At 38.0% G+C, this 17,782-nt stretch overlaps 1 protein-coding gene across 8 annotated transcripts in view; it reads right to left on the bottom strand.

Moving 5' to 3' along the window:
- Positions 1-4,179: 4,179 nt before the first annotated feature.
- LOC127578231 (FYVE, RhoGEF and PH domain-containing protein 4-like) overlaps positions 4,180-17,782 on the bottom strand; it is a 173,898-nt gene continuing 160,295 nt past the window's right edge. For all 8 annotated transcript variants that reach the window (XM_052029982.1, XM_052029984.1, XM_052029985.1 and 5 more), the window contains 5 exons: positions 12,946-13,041; positions 11,790-11,915; positions 10,725-10,874; positions 10,279-10,422; positions 4,180-7,381 (listed from right to left, as the gene is read on the bottom strand). In XM_052029982.1, coding sequence (XP_051885942.1) covers positions 7,148-7,381; positions 10,279-10,422; positions 10,725-10,874; positions 11,790-11,915; positions 12,946-13,041 — 750 coding nt within the window. In that variant the 3' untranslated portion in view covers positions 4,180-7,147. The remainder of the gene's footprint in view (positions 7,382-10,278; positions 10,423-10,724; positions 10,875-11,789; positions 11,916-12,945; positions 13,042-17,782) is intronic.

The following is a 17,782-nucleotide window of genomic DNA, read 5'->3' as shown; positions in this document are numbered from 1 at the left end:
TACCTGGCCCAGTTTGATCTGAGGCTGCTATGGGAGTGATTTCCATATGATGTTATCCACCCAAGCATTGCAATTTATGGTTGTTTTGCACATTAACCATAACTTAAGGAATAAAATCAGGAACAAACCCATGCAGTATTCCATTAGGGCTGGAGCTCCTAAATTAACAGTTCTCAACTGGAACTGCTGCTGGAAATAGGGGTCAGTTGAGGATGGATATAGAAACAGACACAGCCCACTTCACCAGTGCAGGAATGGAGATGAGTGAATGACCAAGGAGAAAATTGCAGCACTTGCCTATCCTCCCCAAACCAACACCAGACTAATAACTGGAGAGGATCCAACCTGAAAAATGGCCAGAGGTGTGGTCCACCACTGGAACTGAATCAGATTCCACAACAAGAATTTGGCTAAGATATGTCCATCTAAAACAACACCCAAAGGGTCCAGCTTCCTTTAGTTAGTGTGCTTTTTCTATTTTTGACCCTTACTGTTCTATGTCATGAGTTTGCAATCCCATATTTCAGCTGTATTGTCAAATGTACACTGCACATTGACTGACATCACTGCTCTGCACCTGCAGTCCCTCCGCAAATGCATGCTCCACAGAGGGAAGCCCATGATCCAAAGTTCCCTTATACACAGTGCACATTGTGAGGTCCTGATCATGAGTGAAATGAAGTGTAAAATTAAAGTGCATAGAAACATTCTCTAAGGAAACTAAATTCACTTAATTACACCTGGAATAAAAGCAACTTGTATAATGGTGACCATGAAACTACCAGACTGTTGTAAAAACCTGGCTGGTTCACTATCAGCCTTGGGAGGAGGAATCTGCAATCCTTACCTATCATGTGATTCCAGATCCACAGCAGTATGGTTAACTTTTGACATTCCTCTGCCATGGACCAGCAATCCACTCAGTTCAAGGCAATTTGCCTTGCCCACGTAATCCACATCTCTAAAGTTTGTTGTATATTTCCACGTCAGTTCTCAAGCTGTGTAACATTGAGCCAGCCTGTCACCTGATGAATAGATGCACCTCTATCTTCTAGGGATGATGTCTCAACCAACCAAATGTTAACTCACCTGTACATTCATTTTGCTCCGCATCAAGGTAGATTTCTGTTTCTCTCAGTCACTTCCTTACAGAACATGTTGCGTGCATCTTTATTGAGTTTACATTAACTTCAGTTTTTGATTTGCCTTTTCCAACCCACCAAATGCAATTATATCTCAAAATTAATTTGGAACCTTTACAAAAGTAGTTTTTATCCATGTGAAGATGGACACCCCACTATGCATCCAGCCACATTAGAGGGGCTCCCTGCAGAAACCCAAAGGCAGCTATCAAGAATTATTGAAATAAGATGACCAGGGTAAGATACAGATGAAGTCTATTGAAAGAATCTGGCATCTATGTCCCCTTGTATAAGGTCTGAAATTGACACTAAAGGCTTGTGTTTACCATTTCCTTAAAAAAAGCCTAAGTAACAATTCTTGCCGTTGGCTACCATGAAGAAAGGAACAACAGAAAAGATTGCTTTGGGCCTATTGTGTATTTCAACAGCTGTCACCTAACTTCATCTTACCACTTAGCATCTTTTCTGAGCAGAAATCTGGAATTCCCAGGTTTCAAATTATTAGGTTAACATTACTGCAGCTCCTTTTTGTGGAGAGGTGTGGATGATTGCTTTGTAGCATTGTGCTTGAATTTGTTGGCTCTGTATTTTACGAGAGAATCATGACAAAAGGGTGAAGTGTTGGATGGAGTAAGGTACCTGTGAACTGGCCGGGAGGTTGAATGTGGATTAACGTTGTGGTAAATTCTGATAAGTGATAGTCTCTTGATCTGATGAAGCTTGTTGTAAGGTACTGTTTTACAATTTAAAGTGTTCAAGTTGTTAAACAATAGCATTTTCAACATTTGGATTTTACATTTTCATTTTATATTTATTCCTCTCATACAAGTAAAGGAAATTTGGGAACAAGGTACAAAATTAAGGTATAAAGACACAGTAATTCTCTATTTTCTATGCTTACTGACAGGACATACAAGTTGCCAGATTTATTGTGGAGCTGTTTGCTTGCTTCCTAGAGCAGCATTTTTCCACTTCGAACCAAGCTGGAAGAACCAAAGCCAATTTAAACTGGTAACGTTCAGTACCTTATCATCTGGTTCACTGCATCCAATGGGCAAAGATCCTCAGAAAACAATACTGCAGACTATTACTATGCTCTGATTGGTTGTTCATATGAACACTAATGAAAATCATTATAAAAATAAATGAATAAAATACCCCCTGCAAATACCCCTGGTGCTGTGTAATGTGTGAAAATAACACTAAACCTTATTAGAATAGTCAAGGTTAATCATTGTAAATGGTAATGTGTTAGCATAAGTGCATCTTTGAAGATTGTAGCATAACCGATTTTAATTAAACAACCACCTCTATATACATTATACTTCACTGCATTTCGTAATCAGGTGTTGAATGAATAACTCAGGAAAAGTACTATAAGCAGGTGATTAAATAAAAGACATTTGGAAAACAACAGCAGAATTTCATTAAGAACATAGCTTCATTGATCTGATATGTACAGGCCACTGTTGGGAGGTGAGAACACTGAATAATGCTCTGGCTCTTGAAATGATAGCTTTCAAAAGTGTTAAAACACTTCTTGTAATGTTTTTGAACTCAAACCCTAGCTTGTCAGCTGGACACAATTTAGGTTGTTCACACTGTAGGATGTAGAATCTTAGTTTTTAAATTTTACAAGTGCAGATATAGTACAATGGCTCATATTCTCAACAAGTGCTTGGTGTATGTGAAAACAAAATTTGAACCAATTCTATTAGCATTTAACAAACTCTCTAACATTTTTTTTCCTTTTTGGAGTCACTGAACAGGACAGGTTGAAATCAAGTTAACATTTTTGGGATTCATTTTGAGTTTATAGCTAACATAGCACCATAACAGAATTGTATCACATGCATGCCTAACAATTGAACGTTATCCTCTTTTGGTGTGCTAAAAATGTATGGCATATAATGCTAATGCCCAGTTGGATTCCCCCACTAATCACTCGGCAGAGCTCTCCCCTTGGTGGCTGCAGACAAGTTGCATAAAAGGCTGCCATGGAGGAGAGGGCAAACACAGGGGAATGAGGGGCATGATGATCTTGTATATTTGCCCATAACCTACGGAAGATCATCTGCCCTGATCAAATCCACATGCTGTACACTACCACAAAATGCAGGATGATCAGTGCTGAAATGATCGCCAAACATAGCTCCAATAGTATAAGCAGACTCCAATTGGTGATGGAACTTTACAGATTTCAAATATCCTAAGCTTTGAAAATTGAGACTGGCAGATGTGTGCTGTTCAGTGATGTAACAATGAGATCTTTTAAATGAAACCCCATTGTAGTTCTCAGCCCATTTTCTCCTAGGTTTTTTTGAACTGTTCAGCAAACGTCACCGGTTGAAGCCCAGAGTTCCAATCTACATTGGTAAGGGAGGAAATACACAATGTGCAACTTGTGACATCATTACGTTCATGAACAACATTGAGGAAATGTCAGATGCTCTCCAGCAAACTGCCCTTAGAAGTGCTTAGGTCAGTTTCTCAATGGGCACAAATTTGCTTAGAAATGATCTCTAGTGTGATGTAATCCAGAATAAATTGCATTTTGTGCAATAGGCACTAATGCATTTAATTGCTAGGCAGTGATGTCATTACTGAGGATGTAAATTTCCTTCAAATAGTATAGCTTGAAAACAATTAATTATTTTTGGGATTCATATTGAGTTTGGGATTTATTTTTGGGATTCATTTTGGGATTCAAAAGCAAAGACTTTGAGTTCACCTTTGCTAACCCATTAATCCAAGTGTTAAAGGCAAGCAAATCCAAAGATTGAGGTAATCACTTTAAAGCACCTTGGCAAATCATTACTCAAACTGAATGAGTTGATTAGGTGCGTTTGATCATCACTGGTCCAGTCTGAGGCATTTCTTTTAAAATAGCAGGGAGAAGCATAACCAAAGAAACTAATTCACAACTCATCCTGACTGGTGATAGCGACCCCTTGGATTTGGTGACCTGGTGACCTTAAGGTGGTTAAAAGGACCATGGAGGATTGAAACTTGAAAATAATTCTATAATATAGAATACTTCTATTGATTCACTTTTAATACTGTACTGATTGGAGATTTACAAAGACTGTATATACATGAATTCTCATGCCAGCCAATCAATATTAAAGAACACTGCAATCATTTTCAATTTAAACTATGCTGGGAATTATGATATCAACGATACAGCCTGTGTGTGCTAACATGTTGAAGTGCTAATACAAATTAAGCAAGTTTGAGGCTGGGTGATTACAGTGAATGCAGAACAATATTTAAAACAAACATGCAAAAACAAGTCTTCCAACGTGTAGAGCGCAGATACTGTAATGTAAAGCATCTTCTGCAATGTGGAGCAAATGGAATTAAAGATCCATAGCACTCATTCACAAAACTGGTAAAGTAGAATAAAAGATAAAATGACACGTGTACGTTCTCTAAGTCATCGTGCACAGTGGAGTTAGTGTAAGCATTCAAGTGAATGAACTCTAAAGTGCTCCATTTACCACATAAAATTAACCTTTTCTTTAAAAATGGAGTGTTTAAAATTCACAATACAGTGCATTTCCCTGGGATTTAATACTATCTGGCTTACTATCTGGTTAACAAGCATTCTTTTCGATGATAATTTTTTGCAATATCATTAAATAACTTTTTTTTTCAAGCGGAGACAATCTTCAAGAGCAACCTGCTCCCTCACAAACTTATTATAAATACCATCTGCTTTTTTGTCAGAAAATGCATTTACATCTTAAGAACCTTTTATTTTAAGCCCCTCTTGAACCATTCTAATCTTGCTCAAACATTGTCCCAGCTGATCATGAGCTGTACATTGAAAAGATACATGGGACGGTTCTGTGGGCCTGAGGTGGTACTGAGCATGAACAAGTGCCAGGGCATCTTAGATGAAACTGAAAGCAGGTGGTGTTTGTGTAGGGTTGGTGGGAGAGTGTGAATGGAGAGAAGGCATGTCAAACTTCTCACTCCTTTCTGGATAAGGGTAGCATAAATGGGTTATATATTTTTTTTAAAGAAGCATTATCAGCAGAAAAATGTATTTAACAAGCATTTCTTTGACACGACTTAGGGAACAGGTTTTTGCCTTGTGGTATGTGTGGCAAAAATCTAATTCATTTATAAAAATATTTTTGCACATTATCTTTAACAGATCATATCTGCCATGAGATACCATGGAATGATATCCTATTTAAAAAGATTAATTGTAGTAGCTTGTTTGGTCTCCATTTTGTTGCATGTTCAAGTGAAGAGAACCCTTAATCTCCAGACACATACAAAAATTTCAAATGCTACAGTTCACTTGAATTAAAGTTGAACTATTCCTGCTCCAGATCATTTTATAATGAGAGCAATGACAGACAATGCTTAACTTGCAATACTGGGCACTTGTACTCAACAAAATTTCTCTGATCAGTGGACTGGACAGCAGGAGCAAAGCTTTCCAGTGATCTGAACCAGGATTGCTTTTCAAATTCTACATATAAACAAAGTCACCAAACATTGCATGTTATAGTTAAAGATGAACAGGTAGCAAAGACTGTTAAACAATCAAGATAAATAGATCATTAATCCACACTGTAAAGTAATTAAAATCAGCAATTTTGCTTTTCTCTTCAGCTGCTCATTTTCCTATCACATTTTGTGAGAGGCTCTTGTCATTTAGCATCAGAATATTTAAATCTGTTTGATCTCATCATTCTACAGAAAATTTGCAAGCAAGGAGAATGAGCTGTTTTTCCATATATTGTACATATTTACATACAAGATAACAGGATCTGAAGGCAGTAATGAGTTTAAACTATTTCATTTGACTTATTTAGATTATACTCAATCGGACCCTCTCTTAGTGTGTTATGGAGCCTTTGACTCTATAATTTATTCAGGTTAAAGTGTCTATCTTGTTAAAGATATATTTTTGGTGCCCAATATGTTTGTTTTATGTTTATTTCCTGACTGAATTTTTGTAGATGATTTTCTCTCCTCCCAATTTATAGGGTCACCCTCTTCTGTCATCAAATACTGTTCATAGTCTGAGGGGATGAGAGATTAATCTTCCCCCAGGACAAAGGCAATAGCACTGCTGAACACAATTATGAAGATTAGCATGTTTCTGCCTTTTTCTGATTGTCAATTCCATCCTTGGTTGACCATTTGCTCAACTGAGGGTGGAGAGTCACCACTGAAATCCTTTATTAAGAGTTAAGAGATTAACCTGTTCTCTTTTGTCAATGCCAATTCCTATCATTTTGTAGTGCAGCAAAATTATCACTATTAAATGGTTGCTGGATGCCTTTAGTTTAGGAAGCTGGTTAATTCTTAATAATTAACCACTTTATATGCACATGTACCTTTGGGTATACCAAGTTAACCTGCACCTGCTACAGGTGAGGCAATAAAAGGGTACTTATAGCTTTAATAAATACAATAATACATCATTTCTTTGCCACTGCTTAAAGCACAAGGAAGTCAGACAAATCAATTTCAAATACAGAGATTAATAGTCTCAAAAAAAAACTTAGGTTTGTTCTTTTGTATTGAAACCTCAGAAGGCAGTCTGGGTATCTGAGCTATGGATCACAACTTCACAGTTCATAAATTCCCATTCTGCCTATGCATCATGTGCACCACATTAAATTTACTGCTTGAACAAAAAGCAGTCAAAAAGACAGAAAGTATAACATCACCATAACTTAGAGCTTATTTAAATGTCCAGTGTTTTCTTAAATGCTATAAGTTCATGCTGGACTGTGTTTATGGATAACCCAGACACTCAAGAGATCTGGTGTCAATAATTACAAAAGTGATTGAATAATGCAGATGTTGGTTGCTGTAGGATTGTTCAGAGATGTAAGGACAAGAGATAGTGAATACAGACATTTCATTTGAAGAAGATTTACATTTTTTTTCCACATAAGATACCACATCCTTTAAGTGGCTTTGGATTCTCTGCGCCATCTACTGGTAGCTTAACCTGCCTCAGACCGAATGCTTAGTCAACAAGTAGAGGCCTCATCGCTACTGAAATCATCATTGTCTGTGGGTGTTTCCCCCTTTACAGCCATGCTGATTATTTTTAGCCATTGTTGCTTCTGATTATCAGAGTCTGCAGCAAAAGTATGGATGAACCTCGACTGTTTAAGGCTGAACACATGAGACCCATCAACACCTCGTGGATTTTCTTCTATCGTATAGCCAAGAAGAGGAATTGTGGCTAGTGCCTTCACATCCTAGAAATAAGAGATCAAAACAAAGTCATTTTGTGAAATATATTTTCAAGAAATCATATTTAACTACAGAATACTTAAAAACTTTTGCAGAAATATCATTGATCCATACAGTTAAATTTTGGGAAATAATTATGTTTATTGAAACTGGCAATATAAGTAATTGAATGTTCCCTTCCAAATATTGAAGACTTACCTATATATTTTATAGATATAGTATATATTTTGGCTGGAGCTCTGGCCATCTAGATTAAGGTTTACTTTAAAATCAGGAATGGATAGAAACTCTGTCGTGTGCCAGCACTTATTTTCCATATATTGGTTTGATTCTGCTAGTTATCTTTTATAGGCATAAAAATCACTTGCACATTAACACCCTCAACATTTCTTCCCGTAAGTAATAAATGAGGGGATTTAAGTGGCTGAATAAACTCTCTTACATTTGAACATTAATGTCACAACTCTTCCATCTTAGCATCTCACACCACTACTGCCCTTGTTAACGTCGTCATATTGTTTTCTCAAATAATTGTCCTTGATGTCAAACAAAGACATTGTAACAAACTAAGTGATCATTGTTCATGATGAGCAGAGATATTGTGAAATTTTAGTCAAAGAATGATAAAAAAAATTAATATATCAAATTTCTGGTCTTCGGGAGGCATGCACCAGATTCCCATTATGCCAGACTGTTTAAAGTTTTCAGGTTTACATATGGCCCAACATGGCTGTTATAAATCCTGTTTGATATCAGCACTTCTCTTCAGCGGTAGTCTGTCACTGTTTGCCTTCCTAAATAATACTGGCAATAATGATTTCCATCAGTTGAGTGCGTACTAATACAAACCATTATACCATCGCTTAGTTTGAATTTGGACCAGAACAGTGGCATTTAGACAGTTCAGTTCATTTAACTGAATGGTTGTAAATATATAATTTCCCCATTTTATGTTCACTGGTTACTGTTACTGTTCTGTGTCTCTATTTATTCCAGGTGAATTTTTATCCTTTTGCTTCATCTGGACCCACTATTTCTGGTTATGATAAGAAACTTCCTACCCAATTTCTCTCTCTTTTGTGTTTTCCAATTTTTTTTGGCTGTTTTGTCCTATTTTGCACATTAGTACATTATTATGGAATTTTACAGTATGGAAAGAAATCATTAGGCTCTCTACGTTTTGTAATTAATTTATCCATCTACTCACCACACATTTGCCTTTCCCCCATATTCTTTAGAAGTTTTCTTTCCTTATTAAGATGGATTATGCTTCCACTACTGTTCCTAATATGACATTGTGTGTCCCAAAAGGACCTTTAAGGAAATTCACTAAATCACATTGTTTGCTGATTAACTTAAATTAATGAACTGGAAATTAAACAATACAGTCCCATTTTTCAAGCCTTAGGCACTCTACTAAGGCTGCTGTGTAGGAATCAAGAGCATCAGCCAGGAAGATGGTGAACACCACATTGGTAAGGTCTAAGAAGCATCCTTTTCTGAAGAAAGAAATTTTGCATATAAAATTAAAGGCCTAACACCTACTTATGTCTCTGTTTCAACATTTGCAGGTTGTCTGAGTGGCGGAACGGAGGTGGGGGTTTTCCCAAAGTGCAGTCAGCTAACAGTATCATCACTGACTTCAATCTGGAAAAATCCCCACCTCCCTACTGTCCCTCAGACAAGCTGCAATCAAAAGTTACCAACTTGAACATGGAGCTAGGGGAGCATTAATGCTCCTTCTAACCACACACCACAGTGACTGTAGAACATCCTTCCACTCACACTGTTAAGCCTGACCCATTAAACCCAATGCATCAAGCTTCTTCCTACCCCACAACGCTTAACCGATTAATAACCAGCTTCCAGATCATCTTCCCCATTAGAGAAGCTTTTGACCTCGATCTGTGTTTACCCTAGAACAGGATCAGCATCAATATTAGGGACAAAAATTAAACGCCAAATATTACAGATATTGGAAATCTGACAAAATTGACAATGCGAGAAATACCCAGCATATCAAGCAGCATCTGTGGAGAAGGAGCAGCATTTCTGTTTCTCTTTCTCCACAGATGATACCTGACCTGCCAAGCATTTTCTGTTTAAATTAATAATTGGGACAATTTTTGGTTGCAAATCTTTTAGCAGAGAGAAATTTAATCCCTTATTCCCTATTCACTCCTGGTCTATGGTATGGGCTCCAGCCATTTCCCATTCAGTTTCCCCATCGTACTCTCTTTGTGATTTCTACATTAGCTTCAAATTCAGAGCGATATCTGCAGAGAAGGTAAATGGAATAGATTCCTATCAAAAGGATATCCAGCGGAACTTTTATTAACTGACATAATATCCAGACTCTTTCCAGCAGAAAACTGGGTCAACCTTTTTAGAACCTGAAATAGTGGCTCTGAGATAAGGCTGTGGGCTACTGACAAGTGCATTGTTCACCTAAAATTCCTTTCTGGTAGTTTATCAGATTAATCCATTAACTGAATATATCAACCAAAAAAAAAGTAGAAAGAAATCTTAGATGAATAGATTGAATTTAATATGTTGCTACTCCAAAGTGAAATTGCCATGAGTTTTTAAACTTCAGAATGATTGCTTAGATTAACCAGTCCAGATTTTAGTATGCACAGCCAAGAACCTTACTACGGAAGCTCTTGAAACATATCAGCACGTGGATGGAAAATTCTACTAAGAACCAATATTCAGAAATCAACCAACTATATATTGAATCAATTCTACAAAGCTATTAAAACATTAATTTAGAACAATTAACTGCAATTTTCAGTACTTTCTGCAAAACTTACTACATTTCCCATGGAGTCTTCTCGCATATAGTGATGCAAGAAGAACTAGTAGAACCAGTGACCTATTAGTTAAGGATTAACACACATACCTGGGGCGCTCCATACATGTACAGAACCAATCCCTCATTCTTAGGAATCACACACCACACTTTCTGCCATGGTTTGGCAGGCTTCTCCAGATAATGAAGAAAATTGCAGATGATACAATTTTCAGAGACTTCAGCAGCCTCAATCTGAAAGGCAGAAGGTGGAGTGGAAATTCAACAAAAATCAAAGTTGATTGGAGATGCAAAAAAAAACAAGGCGCAGATCACTTCCATTAAAGTCACACAGATTATAAACCTCAAAACAATTACCATAAGCTTTGCAATTAACCTTTTTTCCCCTTGGATTACTATATTACAAGAGACATTTGCCATATTTGATCATAGAAAGTGGTTGACCACAAGATGGTAGGCTATTTTAGATCAAGTATTTGGCCGTACTACACATGCAATCACACATCCTGGCACACTCAGAAAACTATGGCTCATACCTCAAGAATTCCTTTCTTTTTTTTATCATCTTTCTCTTCACTGTCAGTTTGTCCTGTTATTATGACATAACAATCTTTACATACTTTGTTGGGTTTGTTGCTGTCATAGGCAAGGCTTGCTTTATAATCAGAACACTTCCAACATACAACCTGGAAAAAGAAGTGACACATTTTACAACCTCCTCAGTTGAAAATTCCATTGGTTTCAGATACCTGAGCATATAATCCAGATTAACATCCCTGGTTCAGTACTGCAGGAGTGCAGAACTGTCACTGTCAGAGGTATTGTTTTTCAGATAAGACTTAATATGGGGCCCATCTGCTCTCTGAGGTGGATGTTAAAAAAATTCCATGGCACCATTTCAAAGTGTAGGGGATTTATTCCCAGTGCCCTACCTAACATTACCCATTAACCAAAGTCACAAAACAAACTATCGGGTCATTGCTCTTTGTGGACAAATTTACACATCAACACCGATTACATTTCAGTAAATTACTGAATTATTTTTAAAGTTCTTTGGATGTCCTTGACACTTTGGAAGATGTTATAGCACGCTATTCTTTCTGTCATTCACACAGCATTCCATTTGTCAGCCATCATGGTGAAGATAAATTAACTTTTAATTGTATTATTTACAAATGTATTATTGAAGCTCACCTTTGTGTGCTCTATGGGTCTGTTACTTAATTGGCCTAAAACTGATTTTCATTTTGCCTCTTCCTCAGCTTTTATTAACATCATCAGCCCTCCCACTGTAGCCTGCATCTAGTGCTCACATCTTCCAAAAAGACTACTTAGGGTTCTTCTTCCTCTACCTGTTCCTGGCTAGTTCACATGGGGAAGGGGGTAGGAGATCACATAGGGTGGACCATCATGTTGCAATGAGGAAAAAAAACACAATTACCCAAGACCATATCAAGATCAGAACTGTTTGAATACTGAACAGCTGAATGATAAAGAATTTTCAATTCCTTATAAAACAGTACACCTTCCTACACACAATTGGTACCAATAGATCCAATAGTTACAAAACAGAATTAGAACTCAATGAGTTTGCCACTTACACATCCACATGCACGACAGTGATGTCTTCGCCTCGTCAGTGCATTGAAAGGTTCCTTACATTTCATGCACAAAGTAACTTCATTGTCACGAATCCACCTCGGCGCCCTCATTCCCAATTCTGCTGTCTTTAAGTGGTAAAGAAATGAAATAAAACACTTGGTAACAAAGATGAAAAGTGAAAGCAATACAGTGTATGAACTAAATATTCTTTATAAATCGAATTGGTCTGAAAACCTGGAGCCACTTAATCAGCATGTAAATTTCCTGTAAGCAGCTGAATCTTCTTGAGATCCATTGAAGTTATAAAGACTCTATCACAGTCTTTTAATATATCAAACCCTGCTTTGTTGTTGGCTTGGCTGAGGGAATTGATGAATGTTTGAACTTAACTTTAGTATTCCAAATCCTTCAGTCTGTGTTGTGGTTTCCTGTTTCCTCTGAAAGGAGGAAAGAAACTGGAGTACTCATGTGAGTGTCAGACCAAGGCTGTTTATCTGACCTCTAGTGTTCTAAGTCAATCGGGAAACATGCATGAATGGGATTAGAAATAATTTTTAGAATGTTACTTGTTAATTTTTTGCATTAGAGGTATAAATTTCAGGAAGGCAGAGGTGGATGGGGAAATTGGAAAAAAAAGCAGGACGGAGGGTAGAGATAATTCTGTTGCAGTAAGTTGCAGTTGTAGTAATGGCAGTAACAATGCTGCACCCTCTTAAAAGAAAATAATTCAATCTTGAGTTATGAAATTTATTTCATAACATCTCAGTTTCGTTGCAATTCTCTGGTCATGAATGTTTTTGATTTACTGATATAAGTTGTGGATAAATTACTCTAATATGAGATCCCTGTGCAGTCTACTTCATAAAATTTTCCTCATTTCAAATTACATTCTCGTCAGATGAAACATAAAGGCATTGCTAGATAAACAAAAAAAAAGCATAACATGAGAACTGAGAATCAGTATTATTATAAAGAAATCCCAAATTTCTCTTAACCATTAAAGCATCACAATATTCCAAAAGTCAGGAGAAGAAAGCCCCACTAGTAAACAAAGTTTAATTAAATGTGTTCTTCACTGAGTATTTTATCTCATTTACTGTAAAAAATTAAATTGACAACAATGTCAGGCAATTTACTGAACATCAGGGAACTTACTGAAACTTCAGAAGCCTGGTCCTCCCCTTCTTTAGCTATTGCAGATCTGAAAGTTTCATTTTTCTGATTAAAATCCTGTATTGTATATTTTAGAGCCTGTAATAAAGTAAGAAAACCAAGGAAAATAGTACAGAAAAGACTACACAAAGATTAGCAAGTCAAACACTGCAGATTCTGAATTACTTAGTGGCTAAATACAGCACAGAGGATGTGAATGTATCATCTGGCTCATAGGGGTAGAGAACAAACTAATCAGGACTATCCCAGATAGGAAATGGTTTCCTTTATCATTAATATAATATTTGATAAAGACTTCATTCTCTTCACCAATGAAAGAAGTAGAAGCTGATATAAGCAACTGCATAACAATAAATCTCAACGGTGTGTTAGCATCAGTTATACATATGACATCCTTCCCACCACAGCTAAAAAGTACACCTCAATGGTGAGTTTGGCCCTGTCTACCATCAACAAGCTCATTTTAAATATAAAAACAGCTTCTTTCAGGAAATGAAAACAGTAGCCTCTTAGCTCCACTAATGGAAGCTTAAACCTATTCAAACAAAGAACCTTGCTGTAATGCTGGGGCATATAAAATAATAACAATTAACCTGAATAAACTCCCTTCGCAGACTGAGTAATACTGGTTATGAGCCTTCGTCCACATAAAATACTTATAGAAGAATCTAAAGTAGTCAATTGTCGCAGAAGTGTTGTTTAATGATCGGTAAGAACAACATGGGGTGCCAATTGCATCAGGCTAAGCACATCAACACTTGCACTCCATCAGCACTTTCCAAATGCTTGCATCAAGCACAGGTATGCAGCAGATACACCAAAGTTGCTGCTGCCCTGAATTCAAAAACAAAAATAGTAACTGGGAATATAGCTTCCTGTAAATACAATCAGGGAGACTATGTTCCCAACTAAGGCAACTCTTGGCCTTGCTAAATTAATCCAACAAAATCCGGAGCACATACACCATGATGTTTTGAAGTGACCATTACAGAACTGTCTCAGGTAGTGCGTGTAGGCGCTATTGCAACAGTGAGAAATCGAGGTCAGTATACTATGGCACTTAAACAACACCAAAAGGTGAATATAAATAATTCTTGTCTCAAGCATTTTAAAAACATTCAACATTCTATCCACCAGAGGTGAGCTCCCCAGCAATTTATGGACGAGACAAGAAGTGCTCTGGACCCAATAAGGTTTTGGACTGGTTAAAGGACAATCTAATGTCAGAGTACAGTGATTTTCCACAGATTGCTGAGCAGCTGCTCTCATCTCTAGCACACACGCACATCCAGAGCAAAGTATCAATGATGATGCACTCATGTGATTCATCCATGTTACTGAAACATGGAGGGGAGAGAAGAGAAGCAGCAGCTATTAGTGAGTTGCTATAGAGTAAGCTATGTGAAGTCACTCGAAGTTGATGCAGGGGATATTAGTGTTTTGCAAGTTGATTATTATCTGTTTTTCGAGATTCAAACTGTAAAACTGCCCAGTTGTAAAGACTGAATTTCCTTGCACTCAAGAACATTTAGACAATATCTATACCATTTAAAAACAGCATTGTCAAGTAATGAAAGATGCACTCAGTGGCTATCTCCATTCTCTGTGCCTCAGTAGATATCCACCACCCACCTAACCGTTAAAGAATCTCCTTTGGTGTTTGACATTTCTACCCTGAGGAAAAGATTCTGACTCTCTACCCTATCTATGCCTCTCATAATTTAAAAACCTCTACCAGATCTTCCCTCAGCCTCCGATGCTCCAAGGAGAACAATCCAAGTATGTTCAACCTTTCCCTATAGTTCATACCCTCTAATTTAGGCAGTATCCTGGTAAACCTCTTCTGCACCCTCTCCTGTCTCAAGATCTTTCCTATAATGGGGAGACCAGAACTGCACAGTATACTCCAAGTGTGGTCTGACTAAAGTTTTATACAGCTGCAGCATGACTTCCTTACTTATAGTCAACACCCCTACCAATGAAGGCAAGCATGACATATGCCTTCTTTACCACCTTATCCACTTGCATAGCCACTTTCAGTGAACTATGGACCTGGACCCCAAGATCCCTCTGTACCTCAATGCTATAAAGGGATCTACCATTAACTCTATACTTTCCCCTTACATTTGGCCTCCCAAAGTGCAACACCTCACACTTGCCTGGATTAAACTCCATCTGCACTTCTCTGCCCATAACTGTAATTGATCTATATCCTGCTGTATTCTTTGATAGTCCTTTACACTGTCCACAACTCCACCAACCTTCGTGTCATCTGCAAACTTGCTAATCCACCCATCTACACTTTCATCCAAATCATTGATATATATCACAAACAACAGAGGTCCCAGCACCGATCCTTGTGGAACACTACTGGTCATAGACCTCCAGCCAGGATAACAGCCTTTCACCCCTACTCTCTGTCTTCTATGGGCAAGTCAGTTTCGAACCCAAACTTGCAATTCACCCCGGATCCCATGCATCTTTATCTTCTGAATCAACTTACCATGAGGGACTTTATCAAATGCCTTACCTGGTCCATGTAGATAATGTCCACTGCCTTACCGTCATCAAGCTCCTTTGTCACCTCCTCAAAAAACTCAGTCAAGTTTGTAAGGCATGACCTGCCCTACACAAAACCATGCTGAAGTAGGCCATGCCTTTCCAAATGTGCATAAATCCTATCCCTCAGTATCCTCTCCAATAGCTTCCCTACCACTGACGTGAGGCTCACTAATCTACAATTACCTGAATTATCCTTATTTCCTTTCTTGAACAAAGACACAACATTTGCTACTCTCCAGTCCTCTGGGACTTTTGCCTGTTGACACTAAGATCCTTGTCAAAGCCCCAGCAATCTCCTCACTTCTTTCAATATTCTGGGATATATGCCATCAGTCCCTGGGGACTTATCCACCTTAATGTTTTTCAGAAGACCCAGCACTACCTCCTCCTTAATCTCAAGATGTCCCAGCACATCAGCATGCCCCATTCTGCTTTCACTATCCTCCAAATCCTTCTCCTCGGTGAAAAGTACTCATTGAGTACCTCAGCCACTTGCTCTTATTCCAAGCACAAATTCTCTCCTTTACCCTTGAGCAGACCTACCCTCTCCTTAGTTATCCTCTTAGGTTTCTCTGAATTCACAGAAACTCCAGCAGGGTATTGTTGGAACCCCTTAGAAAATGGTTAAGTTGCCTTCTGAGGAAAGAAATCATCCAATGGACTTTAACAGCTAAATGGTAAGCAGTGTTAGGGCCAGGAACTCCCCAAGGTGAAAATCCGACATCCTGATCCATGTTAAGGATCAAATGATTTTATACCAGGTAATACATCAAGTGAGTGAAGCAGTTCTGACAATCCCGAAAGACTACTGTGGACTGATGAGGTAATGGAAGGAAAGCTTGAACAACACACTCACAGGTAAGAGCCTGAAATAACAACTGAGGTGGGCAACTGGAGACAAAGGTTAGAAAATTAGTAGTTTTGCAGCTGTTATAAATGAGATATCCCACCAAAGTTTGTCAGGTAAGATCCAGTCCAATACCACGGCTGGCAACTAAAATGTAGTCGTATAAAAGTATGACCATTTAAATTATTGTACAGGACATCTGAGTAGCTTTTAGGTTAATTAAGAGGATTCATAATTATCTGCTAACATAAATACATTGAAAATTAAACCTTAGTCACGATTTATGTGCTATTGTAACCTAAAATTTTATAGCCCAATAAAACCAGTTGTGCAGGACATCTATGTCATATCAGCTGTGCAAAAATGCTCAATTTCCTGGGGGTGGTTCTGTGATTTCAAGCCTGTTATCCATATAGGAAGGTGTATATTGACACAAGAAAGTTAAAAGGTTTAATAGGTAACTGCCAGTTTCAAAAAAGGCGTAATGTTCAGATCGTTGCAGGGACTGCTCCTTTTACCTCAGAGCATACTGCCATCTGAATCTCCTCTGCTACACAAGAGAAAGTGTTACAGCCATGCAACGTGCCACCTCACTGGTCACCACGAGCAACTCTTACTCTCAGCCCTAAACTAAAGAATGATGCTCCTCTTCCTACTTAATATAAAGACTACAAATGGTGAACTTGATGCAGTATTGTCCTGCCTTCTGATGAATGTGGACTCAAAGCAAAGAGAAATCATGAGATGTTCTGTCATGAATTGCCAGACTCACATGGAAGTCACAATGGTAATGAGAGCATTGACCAGAAAAATTAACACCATACCAACTCTCAAGTCTTTTAATGAAGTAATTATTCATGGGGAAACATTTCATTCCATGGGGAAATGTACAGTTTTATAGATGAACTTGTATTTATAAAAACTATAAATTTATTTTATTTTGAAATGTTTATTCTTGTAAAAAAAACTATAATTTATACAAAAAAACCCTCCAATAATACAGCACCTTGGGACTATGCTAGTGCCAAATTCACGGATGTTCCAGTCTTTTGGATGTTATTCACAAACCTTCCCAAGTTCCTGACCCCCCCAGTGAATCAGACTCCAACACTGACTCCAGCACATACCTGGCCCACAGTCCAGACCCTGGTCCCTGCCAAACCCCAGACCCCGGTCCCTGCCAAACCCCAGACCCCAGCCCCTGCCAAACCCCAGACCCCGGCCCCTGCCAAACCCCAGACCCCAGCTCTGATCACACACTCTGAACTCCTGGCACATATTCTGGATTTATTAGTGAGCCAGATGCCAGAGCATCAGGAGTTCCAAACAAACAGACACCAGATTATTGGTGTGTACATGAAAAACCATTCATTTCATATTTAGTCCTGCTGGTCTCTTTAATTTGAAAAC

Source organism: Pristis pectinata, chromosome 15 (genome assembly GCF_009764475.1).
Source record: "Pristis pectinata isolate sPriPec2 chromosome 15, sPriPec2.1.pri, whole genome shotgun sequence".
In the NCBI taxonomy this organism is placed as follows: domain Eukaryota; kingdom Metazoa; phylum Chordata; class Chondrichthyes; order Rhinopristiformes; family Pristidae; genus Pristis; species Pristis pectinata.
Note: the sequence above shows the minus strand (reverse complement) of the source record. Positions and strands in the feature narration are given on the sequence as shown.